Source organism: Jatropha curcas, chromosome 2, assembly GCF_041381405.1.
Source record: "Jatropha curcas cultivar XTBG-Jc1 chromosome 2, XTBG_Jcur_1.0, whole genome shotgun sequence".
NCBI classification, from domain to species: Eukaryota; Viridiplantae; Streptophyta; class Magnoliopsida; order Malpighiales; family Euphorbiaceae; genus Jatropha; species Jatropha curcas.
Window position 1 is genome coordinate 24,845,639 of NC_143152.1, and position 18,799 is coordinate 24,864,437.

At 28.3% G+C, this 18,799-nt stretch overlaps 1 protein-coding gene across 1 annotated transcript; it reads left to right on the plus strand.

Annotated features, from left to right (window-relative positions):
• Nucleotides 1-10,537: 10,537 nt before the first annotated feature.
• Nucleotides 10,538-12,340, plus strand: LOC105636287 (zinc transporter 5). The gene is made up of 3 exons (XM_089718529.1): nucleotides 10,538-11,224; nucleotides 11,565-11,714; nucleotides 11,881-12,340. Exons 1-3 carry the CDS (start codon nucleotides 10,628-10,630, stop codon nucleotides 12,184-12,186), a joined length of 1,053 nt encoding a protein of 350 aa, XP_089574655.1. The 5' UTR covers nucleotides 10,538-10,627; the 3' UTR covers nucleotides 12,187-12,340.
• Nucleotides 12,341-18,799: the final 6,459 nt, after the last annotated feature.

An 18,799-nucleotide genomic window follows, 5' to 3' on the forward strand; every position in this document is an offset into this window, starting at 1 on the left:
GCCGGACGGCCGCCGCCGCTGCCGTGCACGGTGGCCAGAAAATCCCAAGCAGTCCAGAATTTTTGCATTACTAATACCAAAATGCTCGACATCACTCATAGAAGCTGAATTAGGTGTCGTTTTGAGGAGATAATGGCTTGTTTGGCCGGATTGACCGCCACAGTCCTCTATACGTGGCCATCCATGGTGGTTTCAGTTCCTTCCACCAAAACCGTTGTTTCTTGGATGGAAATTGTTCACACAAGAGGGAGGAATTGATCGAAGCTCACCTTGAAACCATTCGCTGCTTGAATTGAACTAAACATCGAAAAATCAAACGTGGGGAGCTGTTGGAGGTGACAGCCCCGTTTCGCACCGTTGGGGACTCCTTTCGCGTGAAAGGAGGCCGAAAAAATGGTGGGTGAGGCTTTGGGAACCGATCGCCAATCACCCTTGTCGTGCAGTGGTCCGAAAACGTGGAGGGAGGAGGAAACGTTGCTATCGGCGCTCCCCAAGAAGAGAAGAAGAAGAGAGGAAGAAGAAAGAAAGCAGGTCGGTTTTAGATCATTCCGGTTCGATTCAAGCCGGTTCGATCTGATTTAATAATTTGACTCGATTTTCAAAGATTTTAACTGGTTTCAGGATCCGATTTGATTCATTTTAATTATTTTTGTAAGATTCTAGAACATTTCCTCAATTTACTCAATAATAATATTATTATTATTATTAATATTTGATTTTAGAATAATTAATTTATATAGTAGTCTCACACACACACATATATATATATATATAGTTAGAGAAAATTTTTTTTTTCTAAAGGTTCTCAACTCGGCAATTGCGATAATGTGTTTTGGGCTTGAGCCCAACTCTATAAACTTAGGCTCGGATCAGAATTAAACGGTATTTGTAGCCCAAACAGTCGAAAATTTAGATTTTGATTTAACAAAAATTCAAAAGTTTCGAAAATAAAATTACAGGATGTTTCACCTGTGAGCATAATAATTAATTCTATGGTTGAGAAAAAAACTCTTTCAACATGTCTTACAATTTGCTAATATAACGTGTTATATCATAATTATATATATATATATATATATATATATATATATTTTTATTTATTTATTTATAGTCAATTTTATTTTCTCTTTTATATCAAACAATAAATCATATATTATATTCCTTAATATATATATAGTAAATTGCATTAATTCTTTGTAAAAAAATCATAACCAATCAAATTAAAATTTTAATTAAATTAATAACAAAATATATTATATTCTTACTATATTTAATATATACCTTATGTAATATAATATAACCAATCAAAATCAAATTACTTTTATTCTTTCAACCAATAAAATTAAAATTATTAAAAATATAAATATTCTTATCATATTTAACATATACCTTATTTAGTATATAATAATGTCTTAATATATCTAATAGAATTTAGATTTAAATAAAAAATTAATATAACTGATCAAATTAGTAAATTAAATTACTTTTATTTTTTCGACCAATAAAATTAAAATCCTTAAAGATATTATATTCTCACCATATTTAATATATACTTTATTTGGTATATAATATAAGTTATTATTTTATCCAATAGAATTTAGATTTAGATAGAAAATTAGTATGACCATTCAAATTTAAATTACCTTTTTATGTTCAACCAATAAAATTAAAATCCTTAATGATATTATATTCTTATCATATTTAATATATACATTACATAGTATATAATATAACCAATTGAATTTAGACTTAAATAGTATATACCTTACATAGTATATCCTTAATTTATCCAGTTGAATTTAGACTTAAATAAGAAATTAATTGTAACAGTCTGATTTTCTTTTAGTGTCGGTAATAGTAATTTACCGGTCTGTAAATAGTAATATCGGTCCGGAACTTGGTATTATTTTAGTACGGAAAAGTTGCTATGCATATTATTTATATTCTTACGAAATTGTCGTAGGAATTTCATTAAATATTATTGTATTTATTGTTGTTTTTTTTTTAAAAAAAATGTTAATTACTTGCCTCCTTATGAAAATCTAACCACTTCTAATTTGTGATCTAACTTTCATAAGTGACATAAGAAGGTGCTCCAGTACCGATTATGGCATCCGCTGTCTGGTTCTCCGGGATTAGCCGGTAGGTGTTACATTAATGTAACCAATCAAAGTTAAATTACCATTATTTTTTAACTAATAAGAATAAAAATCTTAACATAAATTTAGTAGAGGCATTTTTGGCAATCGCAATGTTCCCCCTCGCATTTTTCAATGTACATTGCATGTGTTTATATTCATTATTTTTACTCAAAAATTATTTTTTAACTCTTTTGTATTATATAATATTATTATTTTCTAATTTCAATTAATCATGATTTATTATTACTTTTCCTAATTTTTCATAGTAAATTCATTTAATACTTGATTGTCTTAACAATTTTTACGTTTACACTTGCATGTTTTTTGTTATATGTATTCTTTGTTCTTACTTGTATTTTAATTTTGCATATATATAAAATTGTTGTTAATGTACCATTTTCCTCAATTAGTTTTGAGTTTTATGGAATGGTTTAAGCTAAGCCATAGCTAGGGTTCCTAGTGTTCGTATTTAAGGTTGGATCTAGCCAAATAGTTAATCAAATGTGAAATTAACAACCAAATTCATAGTTTTTACAATATTTTCCTTAATTTACTATATAATTTACAAGATTTGGTGAAATTCGGGCTGAAACCATTACTAGCAGCAGCCAGTGTGCGTTGGTGTGAAGCTAAAGTGATTCTAGACTGATATATTATAATGAAATCATCAATTGATATTATGAATACTTTACCATATTCTTATCCAAATTTCATTTTATTAATATTTTGAAATTTAATATCACAAATAATTAAATCTATTAGCTAACTTGGTATGTTCAACTATTTATTTTCTTGAATTCAAAATTTGAACGTCAGAGTAGGTAATAATTATTTTCTAAAAGAAAATATAAAAATGAATAGATGACAAATATAATATTTATTTTAAAATTAGCTAATATTACTGTTGGTTCTTACCTAAGAAAATAGTTGCGCGCGCACTGTGTTAAGGCTGTGGAAGGGAAGACGTGATGGGTCAAGAGCTACCTGGAGAATAAGAGTCGCCACCTGGTTAAAATATAAGACAATTGTAATGCGGTGATTGCATTCCTCGCAAAGAGCCCAACTATTTAAGGGATAAGAAAGTTAGATGTCGCCTTGGGAAGGTGTTAGTCACCCAAGCCTACTTGGTTATGGCGCGACCTCCACTTTGTTAGTTACCTAATTAAAGGTTGATTTCAATTTTTAAGCTGGATTAGAATATAAAAAATCCTTTTGAAAATATTTTAATTTTGAAAACAAAAATGTTATTTCTTTTCACATTGATGTGACATAATCACAAACATAAAAATAAATTAAACATCCACAATAAATAATTAAACATACAAAGAAAAGAGGAAGGAGAAAAGAATTACATCCTAAAAAAATATAAAAAAAATAATTGTATAACTAATTAATTACATTTCCTTTCAAGAATTAAATAAATAACCTACAACTAATTACTAACAAATCCTTTTGAAAATAACCAGCAACTAATTAATTATATTTCAACAAATAATAATTAAATAGGTAATAATTTAATCAAAAAATTTTAACCATTCATCTAATAAATATATACAATAATCAAATAACTAATAAAGGGGCTAAACAATTAAATATAATTATAAAAATAAGACAAAAGCAATAAAAATTCTAAATTATGATGGAAGTAAATAATTAGTACAAATTGATTTTAAACTCGTCATAAATCAACAAAAAAAAAACCATTTAAAATCAAATAAAAATTACATAAATTATTAAAATAAAAAAAATTTTGGAAGATCAAAGTTAAAATGAAAAAATAAAATGTAAAATAACAAAATAAATAAAACAAAATTAAACCATGAGCAAAATCGGAACCATTAATTGATATATTTGCTCTAATCAACCGGTACATAAGGTCTTGTAATTGGTACGTAAAAGCTTAACAACATGTGTGTAAGAATTTTATGTAACAGTCCATATCTGATACGAACAGAACAAGTTTTCAACGCTTTTGTGGATAAAAATCACTCAAATAAGCCACAAATACGTAGATTTTTCATTCATACTAATATTAAAATTGATTAGAAACATCTCATATTCACTTTTAAATCAAGAAAAATTATATTTAAACAATTATCTCCATAAAAGAATCAGATTAAACAAAGAAATAGAATAATATCAATTAGATCTATCAAAACTATTAAAATAAAAAATACTTTTGATTTAGATTAGATTTTTGAGTTTGAGAACTCTGAATCTAAACATTTACCAGGTATAAATCATAAATGAGAACTGTGTTTGATTAAAATAATAGAACTCTCATAAATCATAGATAAGAACGAAGAAACAGTAAAACAGATTTTAGATGCATTGATACTCTCAATTTAATAAGTTTTTCTCCACCTTTTTACGATTCTCGAATTTGTTCTCGAGATTGATTGTTGGTCCTCTTTTTCATATCAAGGAATTTTCAGTTTCATCCCCCAAACATCCTTCTTTAGCTATTGTCTTCACCTCTTTTCTCTTTTCTTTACTGATGTGATTTTTTTTATGGTACCTTCTTTTATTGTTTTTTTCTTTTCCCCTTTTTCTCTAATGTGCTCCCCTTATATTTTGTTGTCCTCTTTCTTTTAACTTTAACTCCTTATATCTCTCTTTTTCTTATAGGTTTTAGCCCCTAAATGACAAGACTTGCTCCTCTTTTCACTCTTCAGGGCTCCTCTTCTCTCTTTAATCCTTGTCTCTTTTTTTCCCCACGTAAACTTTTTTTTTCTCTATAGTCCCCTTTTATTTATCCTCCACGATTACTAATTATTTTAGGGTAATTACTAATTATTTTTGGATTTTATCTCTTTGGGCAATCACTAGTAATTTTTAGGATTTTGTTAATTATTTTTAAGCTTTAAAGAAATTCTTAGCCCACTCCAAAATTCAATTCTAAAATATAGCTCAATATGTAGGAAAATTATAAGCCGACGAATATGGACAATTACCTAATATAAAATTAATTACTGAATCAAAGGATTTTCATCATCGAGCGTAAGGAGTAAAAACCTTGGGTTAACAATTATTTTTGCGAGTATCATTGCATTAACACTCTAATACTTCATTCTTTTTGCGAGTGTCATTATGTTGAATATTAGTTTGGTCTTCCATATCATTAATGTTATCTCCTACAAAATTATTAAAAAAAAAAAAATTAAGTAGCATATACAATTATACATAGAATAATTATTAAGCCAATAAGAACATATTCTTGATAGCAAAATTAAAAAAAAAAAATCTTAATATGATAGGACAAGACTTTTCTATAATAGAATTCTATTTCCTAATTCGAATGGAAAAAAAAAAAAAAAAAAAAAACTTCTCTATTGGTAATACTAATATATAATATATTTAATATATTTATAATATAAAAAATAATATAAGTTATAGTTATCAACTTACTAGAATTTATTGCAAATAAATGTATATCCACTCATCCTTCTATATATTTATTGGAAATAAATATTAATCATTTATTTAGACTAATCAAACTTGATAAGAAACTGTAGTAATCAAATAATACTATGATCAATGCAAATTGCAAATAGTATTTGTATAATCACCTGTTCTTGCTTATGTTAATTCATACTATATATAAAAGTGGAAATAGGGAGAAATAATGGGATTTGCTAATATTATCCTTGTTAAATTTAGGATGTCCTAAAATAATATTAATCTTAGCATATTAAAAAAATTTTAACCAAAAAATATACGTAATATTTCTATAATTTGATTGGATATTTTTTTTTTTTGATTTTTTTAATAGATAAATATCTATATAGATGTCACGACCCGTTTCCATGGGCCGGACCGGCACTAGAGCCCAGGTAAACTTAAGGTCCCCGAGGCCTATAGTAAGCCTAACAAAAAAACAAGTTCAATTATATCAATGTAAATTCTAAGAATTAAGCCTATATTGCCATGCGAAAATAAACCTCATATTCATATTATAATTCAGCCCCAAATTATAACATCTTAAACATTTACAAATTACCCTAGCTTACAATACACCATATTTATAATATGGGCTCACAGAATTATTTCATCTATAATAATACACGACTAAAGGTATACAAATCCTACAACTGCGGAGTTCTATAGCAGATAAATACAAATAAGTTTTCGTACAAATAGTTAGTAAATAAATTGATTACTAAAATTAGAAGATTCTTTTCTAGCTTTATAGTGAAGGGAACAGAGCTTTATCGGGGCAAGAGAAATCTATTTCCTGGAAAGGTTAAACAAATAGATGTGAGTTTAAAATGAATAATAATTATCGCACAATATATGCATTCACACGAATGTGTAAATATATCAATCTAATCATCCGAGTAGTTATATGATCTTACAGGCAGTCACACAAATGGCACAATAACAGCACCCACAAGTGATGTCACCTTCAAATAATCAAGCAAGTGGAAATTAGTCAGTGGCGTCACCTAAAACCCCAACGAGCCGTCCTCACACATGGCTCGTCCTCTCATACGTGTGCACTAGGGAGCCGATCCCCTATATCTGGCCGACCAGTTTAATCCTCACTTGACCAGCCTTCTCATTATTTTTCCATTCTCTCTTTTCTTTTCCATACAACAGGAGGCAAGCCGGTCGTCTCCGTCAAATCTAGATCATCAGGCGCACACAACAGGAGGCCACCCTGCGGGCTACCATCAAATCCAGATTATCAGGTGCGCCCAATAAGAGACCACCCTCTGGTTTCCATATCATCCAGATCATATCATTAGGGGCACACGGGGTGCCGATCTCTACGGCCAACGGTCTCGTAGACCGCCCTCACAAACCCATGGTGATCCACTTCATCCCAACTCCACATAAACAAAGCATAACATTATCACAACACAAATAATCAAGCATTGCAATTAAATGCAAGCATAGCAAAAAATTAATTAACATGATGCAAATACACAAGTAGACATTCATAGTTAATTATAATTAAATAGAGAAATAATAATCAACAACATATTATTATAATAATTGATCCGCTAAAAATAAATAAATAATTAATTAAATAAATAAATAAATAATAATAATAAAATAATTAGAAAATTTTATTTATTATGTATTAAGTTAAGGAATTAATCTAAATAAACCTATTAACTTAATCATTAAATATAGGTAGCCTAGATTCTATCGAAATTTCGCCAGCACTTGCCCTAAAATAAGACTATCCACCTACTAGAATAACAAAAGTATTAAATATTTATCAACCATTACACACACACACAACCCATCTACCGGGCGATCAATCAAGTTAAAATCCCATCCTCCTTCCAAAACAACAATGTCAACACTCAACCATTAATTTACAACTTACAATAACCTCTAATCATGTTCCAATGATAATAGCAATCATTCTTTACTTCATATAATTATAATTAGCTTCTATAGCTAGTTACCAAACAAATGAAAGCTTTAATACATATATAATCGAATAAAACCTATATCATTAAGTTAATTTCAATTACTTTCATTTGATCGTTTCGTAGTGTCTAACTATATAGTACTCTTTATCAAGCTTTCATTTCTTCATCCTTGCTTAAAGATAACAACCACATATTTATACCTTTATTAAATTTTAAATTAGCCAATAAGAACAAATGCTTCAATTAAACTAAAATTTAATGAATACATCTACTAAGAAATCCAATTTACAACTTAAGATATACCAACTAACTAATTCCTAGTAAGAATTAAATCTACTACAATAAATATTCCATATCAAGCAATAATCTATATAAATGATTGAAAATAACTGCTGCCACTGCCCAAAGTTTCTCAATTCTTATCAAACATAGTCATTCGAACCTCTACATCCACAACAAGTTACGAAGAGCGCATTTATTCTAACAATATAAACTTGGTTCAAGCAAAAATCCATGATTTCCCCTAACTAGAAGTTGCCATTATATCAAAAAAATCTTAAGTTATTGATTAAATTTATACATTATATGCTACTTAACCCATTTCCCCTCAACAACTTAATTTATAACTTCGTTTGCATTATACCACAACAATTATTCAACTAAATAGTTAAAATGGCAAGCTGCCATTTCAGGTTTATCAATTCTTTCACCAAAATCTGCATTAAACTAAATAATTTATTCACTTGTATAAGGAATTTCAGTTTATAAATCAATTTAAAGAGTAAAATCAAAGCTTCTAGTTATTTACACTTAAACAGTAGCAAATTTAGGAATTTAAACTCTACCCAACTTGATTCATGCATCAAATTCTATACTCTTGTTCAAAGAATTCACTAAATGTATCAAAGAAGGTTGAAATCCGACTTACCCAGCTGAAAAACGCACCGAAAGACTGAGATTTTTCGATTAAAGTGACCGGAAGTGAACTTCAAAGCCAAAACCCACTGCAGCCGGCGATAGCTTGACTGGAGGAGACAACAATGGAGTATCAAAGGCTGCTGGCAATGAGAGAAGGTTCAGTCTCATCGGCTTGCGTTTGATCTCGCCGGAAAAATAAAAGAAAGCGGTAACGCGATAGTACCGATCAAAATGGGATAGGGGGAGGTTTCTAGAATTGTTTAGGTTTTTTTTTTTTTTTTTTTTTTTTTTTTTTTGGTTTGGTTTGATTCGGGTTGGGTTCAGTCCAAATCATGGTTTTTGTGTGATTTTCATTTCTTTCATGGGTTTTACATGGTTTGTTAGATTTTTCATTTGGTTCTCTACTAGTTTTCATTTAGTTGCAGGTTTGGCTAACTATAAAAATATATTTGCATTTAATTTTGCTAAATAAATTCATAGGATATTAAATTTATTTAATTTTAAATAATATAGTATCCTACAATGTCATTGGTTTAGAATTACTAATTAAAATTTTAAATGAAAAATTTTTGAAAATAAAATTCCGGGTTGTTTCAATAGATAATTAAGAATTTCAAAATGTTAAAATTTTCCTATTATTATCTTATCTTATTATGTATAATTATATTTTATTTTATTATATAATTTATAATTTAGCTTCAAGATTATTATTTTAAATAACATATGTAAATGAGGCATTTGAAAATTTGTATATTTTTTGAATTTATTTTAAATAAATATATCTAGATGATTCAAATTTTGATTTAAAAAAGATATAATTAAATTTCTTTAATTACAAATTGCACCCTAATTTGATTGGCTAAAAAAATAAGATAAATTATTTTTAAACATCTCGAATTATTGTATATAATTTGCACCCTAATGATATTTTATATAATTCGAATTATTTCTATTAAAGAATATAATTTTATTAATACTTTTTAAATGCTTTCATGATTTTAATTGACAAAAAATAAAAATAAAAATAAATTATTATTTATAAATATTTAAATTGATTTATTAGATCGGTTTCTTATTCTATTATAAAGTATATTTATTTACTATAATATATTACAGTGAAAGTGATTAACAAAAAAATTTCACTTAAAAAGTTAAATTAATTATAGCCAATGATATTATAGGATATTATTATATTTAAAAATAATTAAATTAATACTTTGTGAAATTATTAAATAAAATTTAAAAAAAAAATACATCCATTATTGCTAAATCAAACCTTAAAAATTAAATTAAACCCATAAACCAATTGAAAATCACTCAAAACCATGGGTTGGAGATGGTGAGGTACATGTTCATATTCCACGCAAGTCATGGTGAGTTGTGCTGGTCCAACCTGGATCTTCAGATGGGATTGCCTCATCGTTTCCTTATTGTCGATGGAGTTAATTATTAATTTGTTTTTGAATTATGTTATTGCTATTCTTCAAACTCTAATTTCAATGTCAAACAGACCCTTTATCTCTATCTTAAACCCAACAATTTAAATATAGAAAATTATGATTTTATTCTGTATTTTACAATAATATCAAATATTGTGCCTGCATTTTTAGAGATACATAATTTTATCTCTATTTTTTGTTTCTATTACGTTGTTATATTATTCTATCAATTATTCATAATTTTATCTCTATTTTTTTGTTTCTATTACATTGTTATATTATTCTATCAATTATTTTTGTACTTTTTGTTATTATATTATTATTTTGTCTCTATATTTTGTAAAAATTAATTACCCTATCGTTGAATCTATTAATTATTTTATCTCTGTATTTGGTCGAAATTAACTAATCTTTTAACGGAAAAGTATAAAAAATTAATAAAATGATATAACAGTCTAATGAAAGTGAAAAACAGGGACCAAATTATGTATTTTTAAAAATACAAGGCCAAATTTATATAGTTTGACAAAATATCAGGATAAAATAGTAATTTTTCCATTTAAATATCCTTTTTCAGTAAGTTCACATCTACAGGTCAACCTACGCTCAAGCCGCATAAAGCTTGCTATTGTAGTAAATTAATTATTTATTGTATTATTCCCACACTACATCTACATATAAGAGAGGCCTTTTCCTTATTTTTGGTCTATCAAATTTTCTGTTCTTTGATCTATTACTCAACATGATCAAACTCAGCATTCTTTATTTCACAATCTTTTGCTTCCTTCTGCTGCTCCCTTCGCTTGCCCATGGAGAATGTACATGTGAACCCGAGGATGAAGTGATCGACAGATCTTTGGCTCGAAAATACAAAGTTGCAGCCATAGCAGCTATACTTGTGGCGGGCGCAATCGGAGTTTGTCTTCCTATTGCCGGAAAATTTATTCCAGCTTTGCGTCCCGAAAAGGACATATTCTTCATAATAAAAGCCTTCGCAGCAGGAGTAATTTTGTCAACTGGGTTTATTCATGTGCTTCCTGATGCCTTTGAAAACTTGACATCGCCATGTCTGGATAAAAATCCATGGGGAAAATTTCCGTTTACTGGTTTTGTTGCTATGGTTTCTGCAATTGGCACTTTGATGGTGGATGCTTTTGCTACCTCTTATTATAGTAAGTCTCATCTGAAAAATCAACAATCCGTAAGTGCAGATGAGGAAAAGGTTGGGGATGGTGAGGTACATGTTCATACTCATGCAAGTCATGGCCATTCACATGGCATGGTTTTGGCTGAGAATTCTGTTACATCAGAACTCCTTCGACATCGAGTAATTTCGCAGGTAATTTTTTCATTTATTTTCAGTTTTCTCTCTTTCTTTTTTTATTTAAATTTAATTAGGCTCTATTTGAAAATAAATTAAAAATTCTTAACACTTTTATTAATTTCTTTTTTGAGAATATTTAGTCTTTTTCTAGTAATAATTTTTAATTTTACTAATTATGTTTTGAAACGAAAACTCATTATGTTTTTGTGATTTTGTTATTTTTATAATGTGTATTTATTAGTATTCTAATCTATCAGAATTATCACAAGTCAAATAATATTATATGTCTTTGGTTTTGAGCAATATATTATTCTAATAAAATAAAAGCACTTTGACCGTTCCTTCCTTGATGTAGGTTCTGGAGTTGGGAATTGTGGTCCACTCTGTAATAATAGGAATTTCTTTAGGTGCTTCTGAAAATCCAAAGACAATAAGACCTCTGATTGCTGCCCTAACATTTCATCAATTCTTTGAAGGCATGGGCCTTGGTGGATGTATTTCTCAGGTAATATTTTTTTTTTTTTTTTTTTTAAATTTCCTTCTCTATTTGATGGAAAAAAAGTGGAAGAAAATTTTCTTGAATTCATTAAATTTTGTTACATATCTTAATTTTACGCTATTAATTATTTTATAAGATATAAAAAGAAAAATAATTATTCGGATTTTGGCAGGCAAAATTTAAGGCAAAGACTGTAGCAATCATGTCAACATTTTTCTCACTAACAACCCCAGTTGGGATAGCAATTGGAATTGCTATATCAAATGGGTATGATGAGAATAGCCCCAAAGCTTTAATTGTTCAAGGAGTATTTAACGCAGCCTCATCTGGAATTTTGATATATATGTCTTTGGTCGATCTCCTTGCTGCTGATTTTATGAATCCAAGAGTGCAAGCTAATGGAAAACTTCAACTTGGAGTTAATTTTTTTCTTCTTTTTGGAGCTGGTTGTATGTCTTTCCTGGCCAAATGGGCTTAAACTCACTTGTTTTATTCTTTTTAATTTGTAATATTGCTTAATTATATTTCTCTTCTTAGATTTAGTTTGGTAAAAAGAGGAAATAAAATATTGGAGGAGAGCAAATAATGAACTCAATTTCATATTAAAAAATTAATTAATTTCTTTTATTCAATTTGGAGAGATTCTAATTTTGTGCTCCCAAAAAAGAAATCAGAGACGAAGCTATCCTTTAGAGGAGAGCGGCAATTACCCACTTCTATTTTGAAAAAAACAAAAGTTTTCTTTTAACAATACTAAGGTAATTTTTAAGACATTTTAACCATTTTGCCTTCTTCATTTTTACGTAATATTCTCTTAATATATTCTTATACTAATTTATCATTTCCTTTATAAATTCTAGCTTGGTCCCTGAAGGAAATACTGTATATTTTCGCTAGATATTTTCCTCAATCTTTTTAAAAAATAGAATCTCATTTGCCTTGATATTTACTTAAAAATAAATAAAAATTCTTCCTTTGCAAAGAAAGACTTAAGCAACTAATTATCATATTGTATAATATTTCTTAGCAGAGATCAACATATTTTCCATGAGAGTGAACATGTCTGGATCTTTTTGGCCAATGGCGGAGGGAAAAGGGTGGCCACCGCCCCCTCTAGCTTCAAAACATTTTTAACTTTTGCCTTAAAGAAATTTATTTATTTATTTATTTATTTGGCCCTCTTCAATTTATGAAATTTTCTTTTTGCTTTCTCTAAGTCCTATTCTTGGATTCGCTGCTATTTTTTTTTTGCCACAAAAAGTCATGCATTTCATTGTCAATATCTGCATAATTGTATAAAATCTGGACCAGAGGAAAAGAAAAGTTGATTGAATAGTTCTTGTTTGGTATATATATATTTTTTTCTTTTTTTATTTTTTAAATTAAAGACTTGTGATAGAAACAATTAAGTGTAAAAACATCATAGATATAATATCGCAAGAGTGTCATTTGATATGAAAATAAAAAATTGACTGACTTTGTTCTTAATGTAAAGTATCATAGATTCAATCTATAATCTATTCCTTCCTTATGATACCAATAAAATTAAAACTCCCGTAATAAGGCCATCTATCTCAAATTTTATATTTTGCAGTAATTATATCCTATGTTTCAAAAATAAACTGTTTAATTTATCTGTCAACTATAGGAGAGAGAGTGCATTTTCTTTTCAATTTAAAATATAATTACAACAAAAGGTTTCTAAACACTTAGGTATGAAGTTCTTTTAAACATTCAGGAGGGAGCGTTTGACATCCTTTTGTAGGTCTACCTAGCACGAATCCGAATTAATCGAGTCAGTGGACTTCAGATACCGAATGATTAAATAAAAAAAAAAATTTCTCGCATTGTAACGTACCCTTCTTAGTCTTTAAATTAGATATTTCATTTCAGGTCATTTATTTATTTATCGAAATTCGTGAAATTAGACAACCATGATGCATGTAGCCTCTCTTTCTGACTTTGCAGCCTCTATCTCTCCACAGTTAGAAACTTCATTTTTATTAATTTGATTATTATTTAATTGAATTTTTGACCTTTTAATCTGAGGTATAATTGCAACAAAAACTTCAAATTAGGATAAAAATAGTTTAATTTTCGTAAAATACAAAGTTTATAATATGACATGATTATTTCGAAAGCATTATCTAATTATCATGCGAAGGTTAAAATCTAAAGGTTGGCAAAATGTGGCACGAGTATGTTTTTTATACGACCACAAATATCACTGCTCTCTTTAGGTAAAAAATCATTCTCGTTTAAGAGTTAGTGCATTGACGACTTATGGGTCATGAATCTCTTTAGTCAAACAATTAATTATCAGCAGTCTACATATAGTACCCTTTCCTATGGAAAAATGCAAAGGTCTCCAGCATCCATTGCCACGACACGAACCATGCCTTGTCCTTATTAGAAGACTTATAAATAGGTCCACACGTTATAATGCTATACTTATAATGTTTTCAAACTCCATTATATATATGCCAATGGAAAAACGACTTTTATTAAGAGTTGCAGTTTTTCTATTCATAAGCTTGTTTCTATCCAAACATAACAATAATGCTTTTATAATTGTTCCACTTGCACGCTAGAGAACATGACCACTGTGATAAGATGCGAAAGCTTTAACTGAAGCCTCCCAATTATTCATTAAAGAGGAATAGACTGGCCGAGTCAAGTCTAAACCCTAAGCCCTAAGCCAATTACCCTTAGCCTAGATAACTAAGGTGAGATAGCCATGACCAGAAGAGTCATAGGTTCTACCCCTCCCCGATATTCTAATTTGTAATTTGTAATATTTGTCCCTTATGGGTTGAGCTGCTCCTGATGGATTTTAATTTAATTTTTGTTTGAAATTGTAATTTTGTAAGTCGGCTTTAATTCTAGCACTGTTTTAATACAGATTGTAATATCTTTTTGAACATAGTATTTAATGGCGCGGAAAAAAAAAATTCTAAACTCAATATTGAGACTTTAGATGTCAGTATGCATAGTAGCCAATTTAGGGTATGTTCGGCAAAATTAACTGTTCGATGGCTGTTAGTGTTGGAGAAGAGAACTTCAAATCATTTAGAAGTGATTTATTGCTGCAATTAAAGAAAGAAATCAGAGAAAGTGAACAAATAAGTTTTAGAGGAATTTTATCAAATAGCTGATAGGCATAAAAGAATATCGTAATTACTGGAAATATTAGATAATTTTATTAAACTCAAATTAGCCTTTATACAGGCTTAACAAAGCAACAGACAAATCTTAAAAACAGAAATATCTGACACTCTTTCAATCATGCCTCAAAAATAAAGGAGACAATAAATAAGTGCTAAAGACTATGTCACTAAAGTAAAAGAACTAGTTTCCAGCAGTAGATATTTTGAATCAATTATTCTAACAGGTAGCTGCTTTAGTAGCGTTTAACTATTGACTGTTTGAATAGTTTTTTATGAAATATTAAAAACTAAATATTACATGGGTTAACTTTTTATAAAAGGTAGCTATATAAGGAGACAATAAACAAGTGCTAAAGACTACGTCACTAAAGTAAAAGAACTAGTTTCCAGTAGTAGATATTTTGAATCAATTATTCAACAGGTAGCTGCTTTAGTAGCGTTTAACTATTAGCTGTTCGAGTAGTTTTTCATAAAATACTAAAAGCTAAATGTTACATGAGTTAATTTTTTATAAGACACTACCTTAACCTCTAAAAGCTAATTCAAATGTTATGTTACCAAGCACTATAAAAAATAGCGTTTAGCATTTGGACCAGTGAAAAAGCTAAAAGCTACCTAAAATGTTAGTATTCAAACATGACCTTAGGATGATCGGTGTTTCTACTAGTTTTCATTTATCAAATATATTAACAAAATAATTGTAGGACAAAATATATTTAAATTTGTTATTTAGTATTTTAAACAAAGAAATAATTGTCAAAATAAAGGAAGTATTAAAATTTATTTAATTTTGTCTCATAATTTTTTTTAATGGATAATTACACTCTTATTATCTGATTTTTTTTGTCGTTTTTAATTTCAATTTTTGGACTCCTTTCTTTGTAATGAACTTTTTGGTGCAATAAGCTAATGGAAAACTTCAGTTGGAGTTAATTATTGGAGCTGGTTGCGCGTCTCCTCAGCCAAATGGGCTTAAGATGTCTTGTTTTCTTCTTTTTAATTTGTATTATTACTTAATTATATTTATCTTCTTAGATTTTGTTTGGAAAGAAAAGAAGAGAAAAGAAAAGATTGGAGGAAAAAAAATAATTGAGGAAGATTTATTGAAAAGCATTTTGCGGCAATTTACAAAAATAGTGTCAAAAAAAAATATAATTGTTCAAGACCACACCAATGAACTTTTTTTATCGTTGGTTAAAAAATATTTTTAAATCAATTAATTGTTTTTTTCACAGATATAATATAATAGTACATTTGTTACATTTATAGTGTACAATTTGTTCTTAAAAAATCAAAATTAGACTATCTTTGTAAATATTTTCAACACTACACCATTTAGATATTTTCACACTATTTTCTAAATTCTTCGCAATTTTTTCAATTCATTCGAAGAAAATAATGCATGTTTTCCTTCCTTAGATATTTTTCTCAACCTTTTAAAAAATTAAAGGAAAATTCTTTCAGTTAATATTTTTCCTTAAATAAAAAAAAAGGGTTAAGCAACTAATTACCATAGTATTGTTATTCTGTCAAATTCTCAACAGACATCTATCTGTGTCGGATCTTATTTTGCTATTTTAGTTACTTATTTTTCTTGTTAAACATTGTTCGAATCCAGAAGAATATACTGTTAGGACCCTCCCCTTCTATCACCTTGTACGATTGAGAAGTAGTTCTGGCATTTTTGTGGACTAAAACTCTTCTGTTTCATTGTCAATATCTGCATAATTTCATAAAACCTTGGCTGGACCAAAGGAAAAGAAAAGTTAATTAAACAATATGTTGTTTGGAAGTTTCTTTTTCTTAGATAAAGACTTGTGATAGAACCAATTAAATTTTGGTTACCATCCAAAAAGAAAAACGCGTATCCAAAAAGACGAATATTAATAATGAAAATATCATATATTCAACTTGTGTAGTCTTACAAAAACGCGTATTCTTTATAACATGAACGAAATCAAAACTGTGTAACGATGCTATTTATCTCAAATTTTACATTATGTGCATATTCTTAAAAAATAAAATTCTTCAATTTATCCACCAACTAGGAGAGAAATTGAGTTCTCTTTTCAATTTAAAATACAATTGCAAAAAAGATTTCCTCAGAATTGTAGTAGGCATGAGATCTGTAGTTATTCTGTATCCTTTCTAACCTATAACTTAGAACCACAGCTGTAGGATATTATCTTATTTAGGATCCTGAATTGATGATTGTAAATCCCTTTAGATATTATCCCTATTAGCAAAGTAGATTTTGTTTGCAAGTCCAAGAATCAATGCGTTGCTCGAGCAACTGTTTCTGTGCCTAGCGAGTAGGAAAGGAAGAAACTATGATATAATTTCTTTATATTTTCTGGATTACAATGAATATCTCTATTGTCTTTGGATATAAAATCATTCTCATCTCAGGTTCGTGGATGTTCCTTCTTATGAGTATTATTCCTATGATCAAATCCTGATCTTGCAGAGGGTATTCATTAAATTCAAATGTGCATTGTTGAGTCATGAAATCTCTTCAGTGATAACAGTTAATTAACGGAGTATCAATTAAATGTCTAAAGTACCCTTTCCTATCAATAAATACAAAGGGCTCCATTTCCAATGTATTGTCCTCAGTAGCAACTTATACATAGGTCCACACGTTGTAATGCTAGTTTACAATTTTTCCAAACTCTCTTACCTCATTCTCTTTTGGCTATATGTATATATAAAGACTTGGAAGTTTCCTATTCACATGCTTGTTATTATCCAAACACTTGGACGCTAGGCAACATGTCTATCCACAGGTTTATACGTTGAAGGTTGAACTACTAAGACGACATGTGAAAGCTTGACTAAAGGCTGCCGATTTATCCAAACCAGCCGAGTCTAAAGTTTATGACTTGTAAAACATTAATTTATTGGCAAATACAATCAATATTAAGATATTGGCCAAATGTATAAATTCACTCCTTAACTTTGTTACGAAAAATTATAAAATATTCTCAATTTTTATTTTAATCCATTAAATATTTAACTTACAAACTTAAGCTTGTTTAACACTTTAATTTATAAAGTCATTTTATTGAACACTCCAATTTATAAATTTGGATCGAATAAAAAGTTATATTGATCATATGTCAAATTGATATTTTGTATGAAGGAACATGTGATATTATCAAAACGCGTAATTTAGCTGTACAATAAATCCTCCATATAATTTGTACCCACAAAATTTTTCGAGAAAAAAAATATACAATTTATATAGACCTTTTGATTTTTAGAGGTCCATATACAAAGTAGCCCATTTGGGATGGGTGCCAATTTTAGTTTTTATTTCTTTAATATATAAACAAAAATTATAGGTAAAATATATTTAATATTTTAATTTTGTTATTATTCATTATCTTGAACAGTTCATACAATTTTTAGAATTTATTTGAAATTTGAAATTTGGAATTTAGAATAAAAAAATATAATGATTTTAATACCATAATTTCAATTCTATATATGGAATTGAACATTATAATTAAACCAAATTATACCTAAATAAGTAGAATCTCTAAATATGTTCCATAAATTTAAACAATCTAAATTTTTGTTTGTGAGTGTAACAAAATCCATTTACCATTTTTTTTTCATTACATTATCTTTAGTTATTAAATTCAATTGGCACTAGAAAAAGATTGATTTTTTAAAAAATATGAATGGTTTATAATGATTATTCTAGCAGCTTTGAAATGTTCATAATATATCAAATTCTGAACTTAGAATGCTTGATGAACTTTAAACTTGAAATTTGACCTTCGTTGTTTGATTTATGTTTCTAAAATTGAAATTGAAATTGAAATAAAATATGTAGTTAGTGATTTGGACTTTGGTGCATGTTTGGTGTACAGAAATGGATCAACTTTCAGTTAATTATTTTAATATAATTTTTAGCTT

What these genes read in the sequence shown, in the direction of transcription:
- LOC105636287 (XM_089718529.1), top strand. Translation starts at nt 10,628, where the DNA reads ATGATCAAACTCAGCATTCTTTATTTCACAATCTTTTGCTTCCTTCTG. An exon ending in GACATCGAGTAATTTCGCAG is followed by an intron (nt 11,225 to 11,564) that starts GTAATTTTTTCA and finishes TCCTTGATGTAG; the next exon opens with GTTCTGGAGTTGGGAATTGT. An exon ending in TTGGTGGATGTATTTCTCAG is followed by an intron (nt 11,715 to 11,880) that starts GTAATATTTTTT and finishes GGATTTTGGCAG; the next exon opens with GCAAAATTTAAGGCAAAGAC.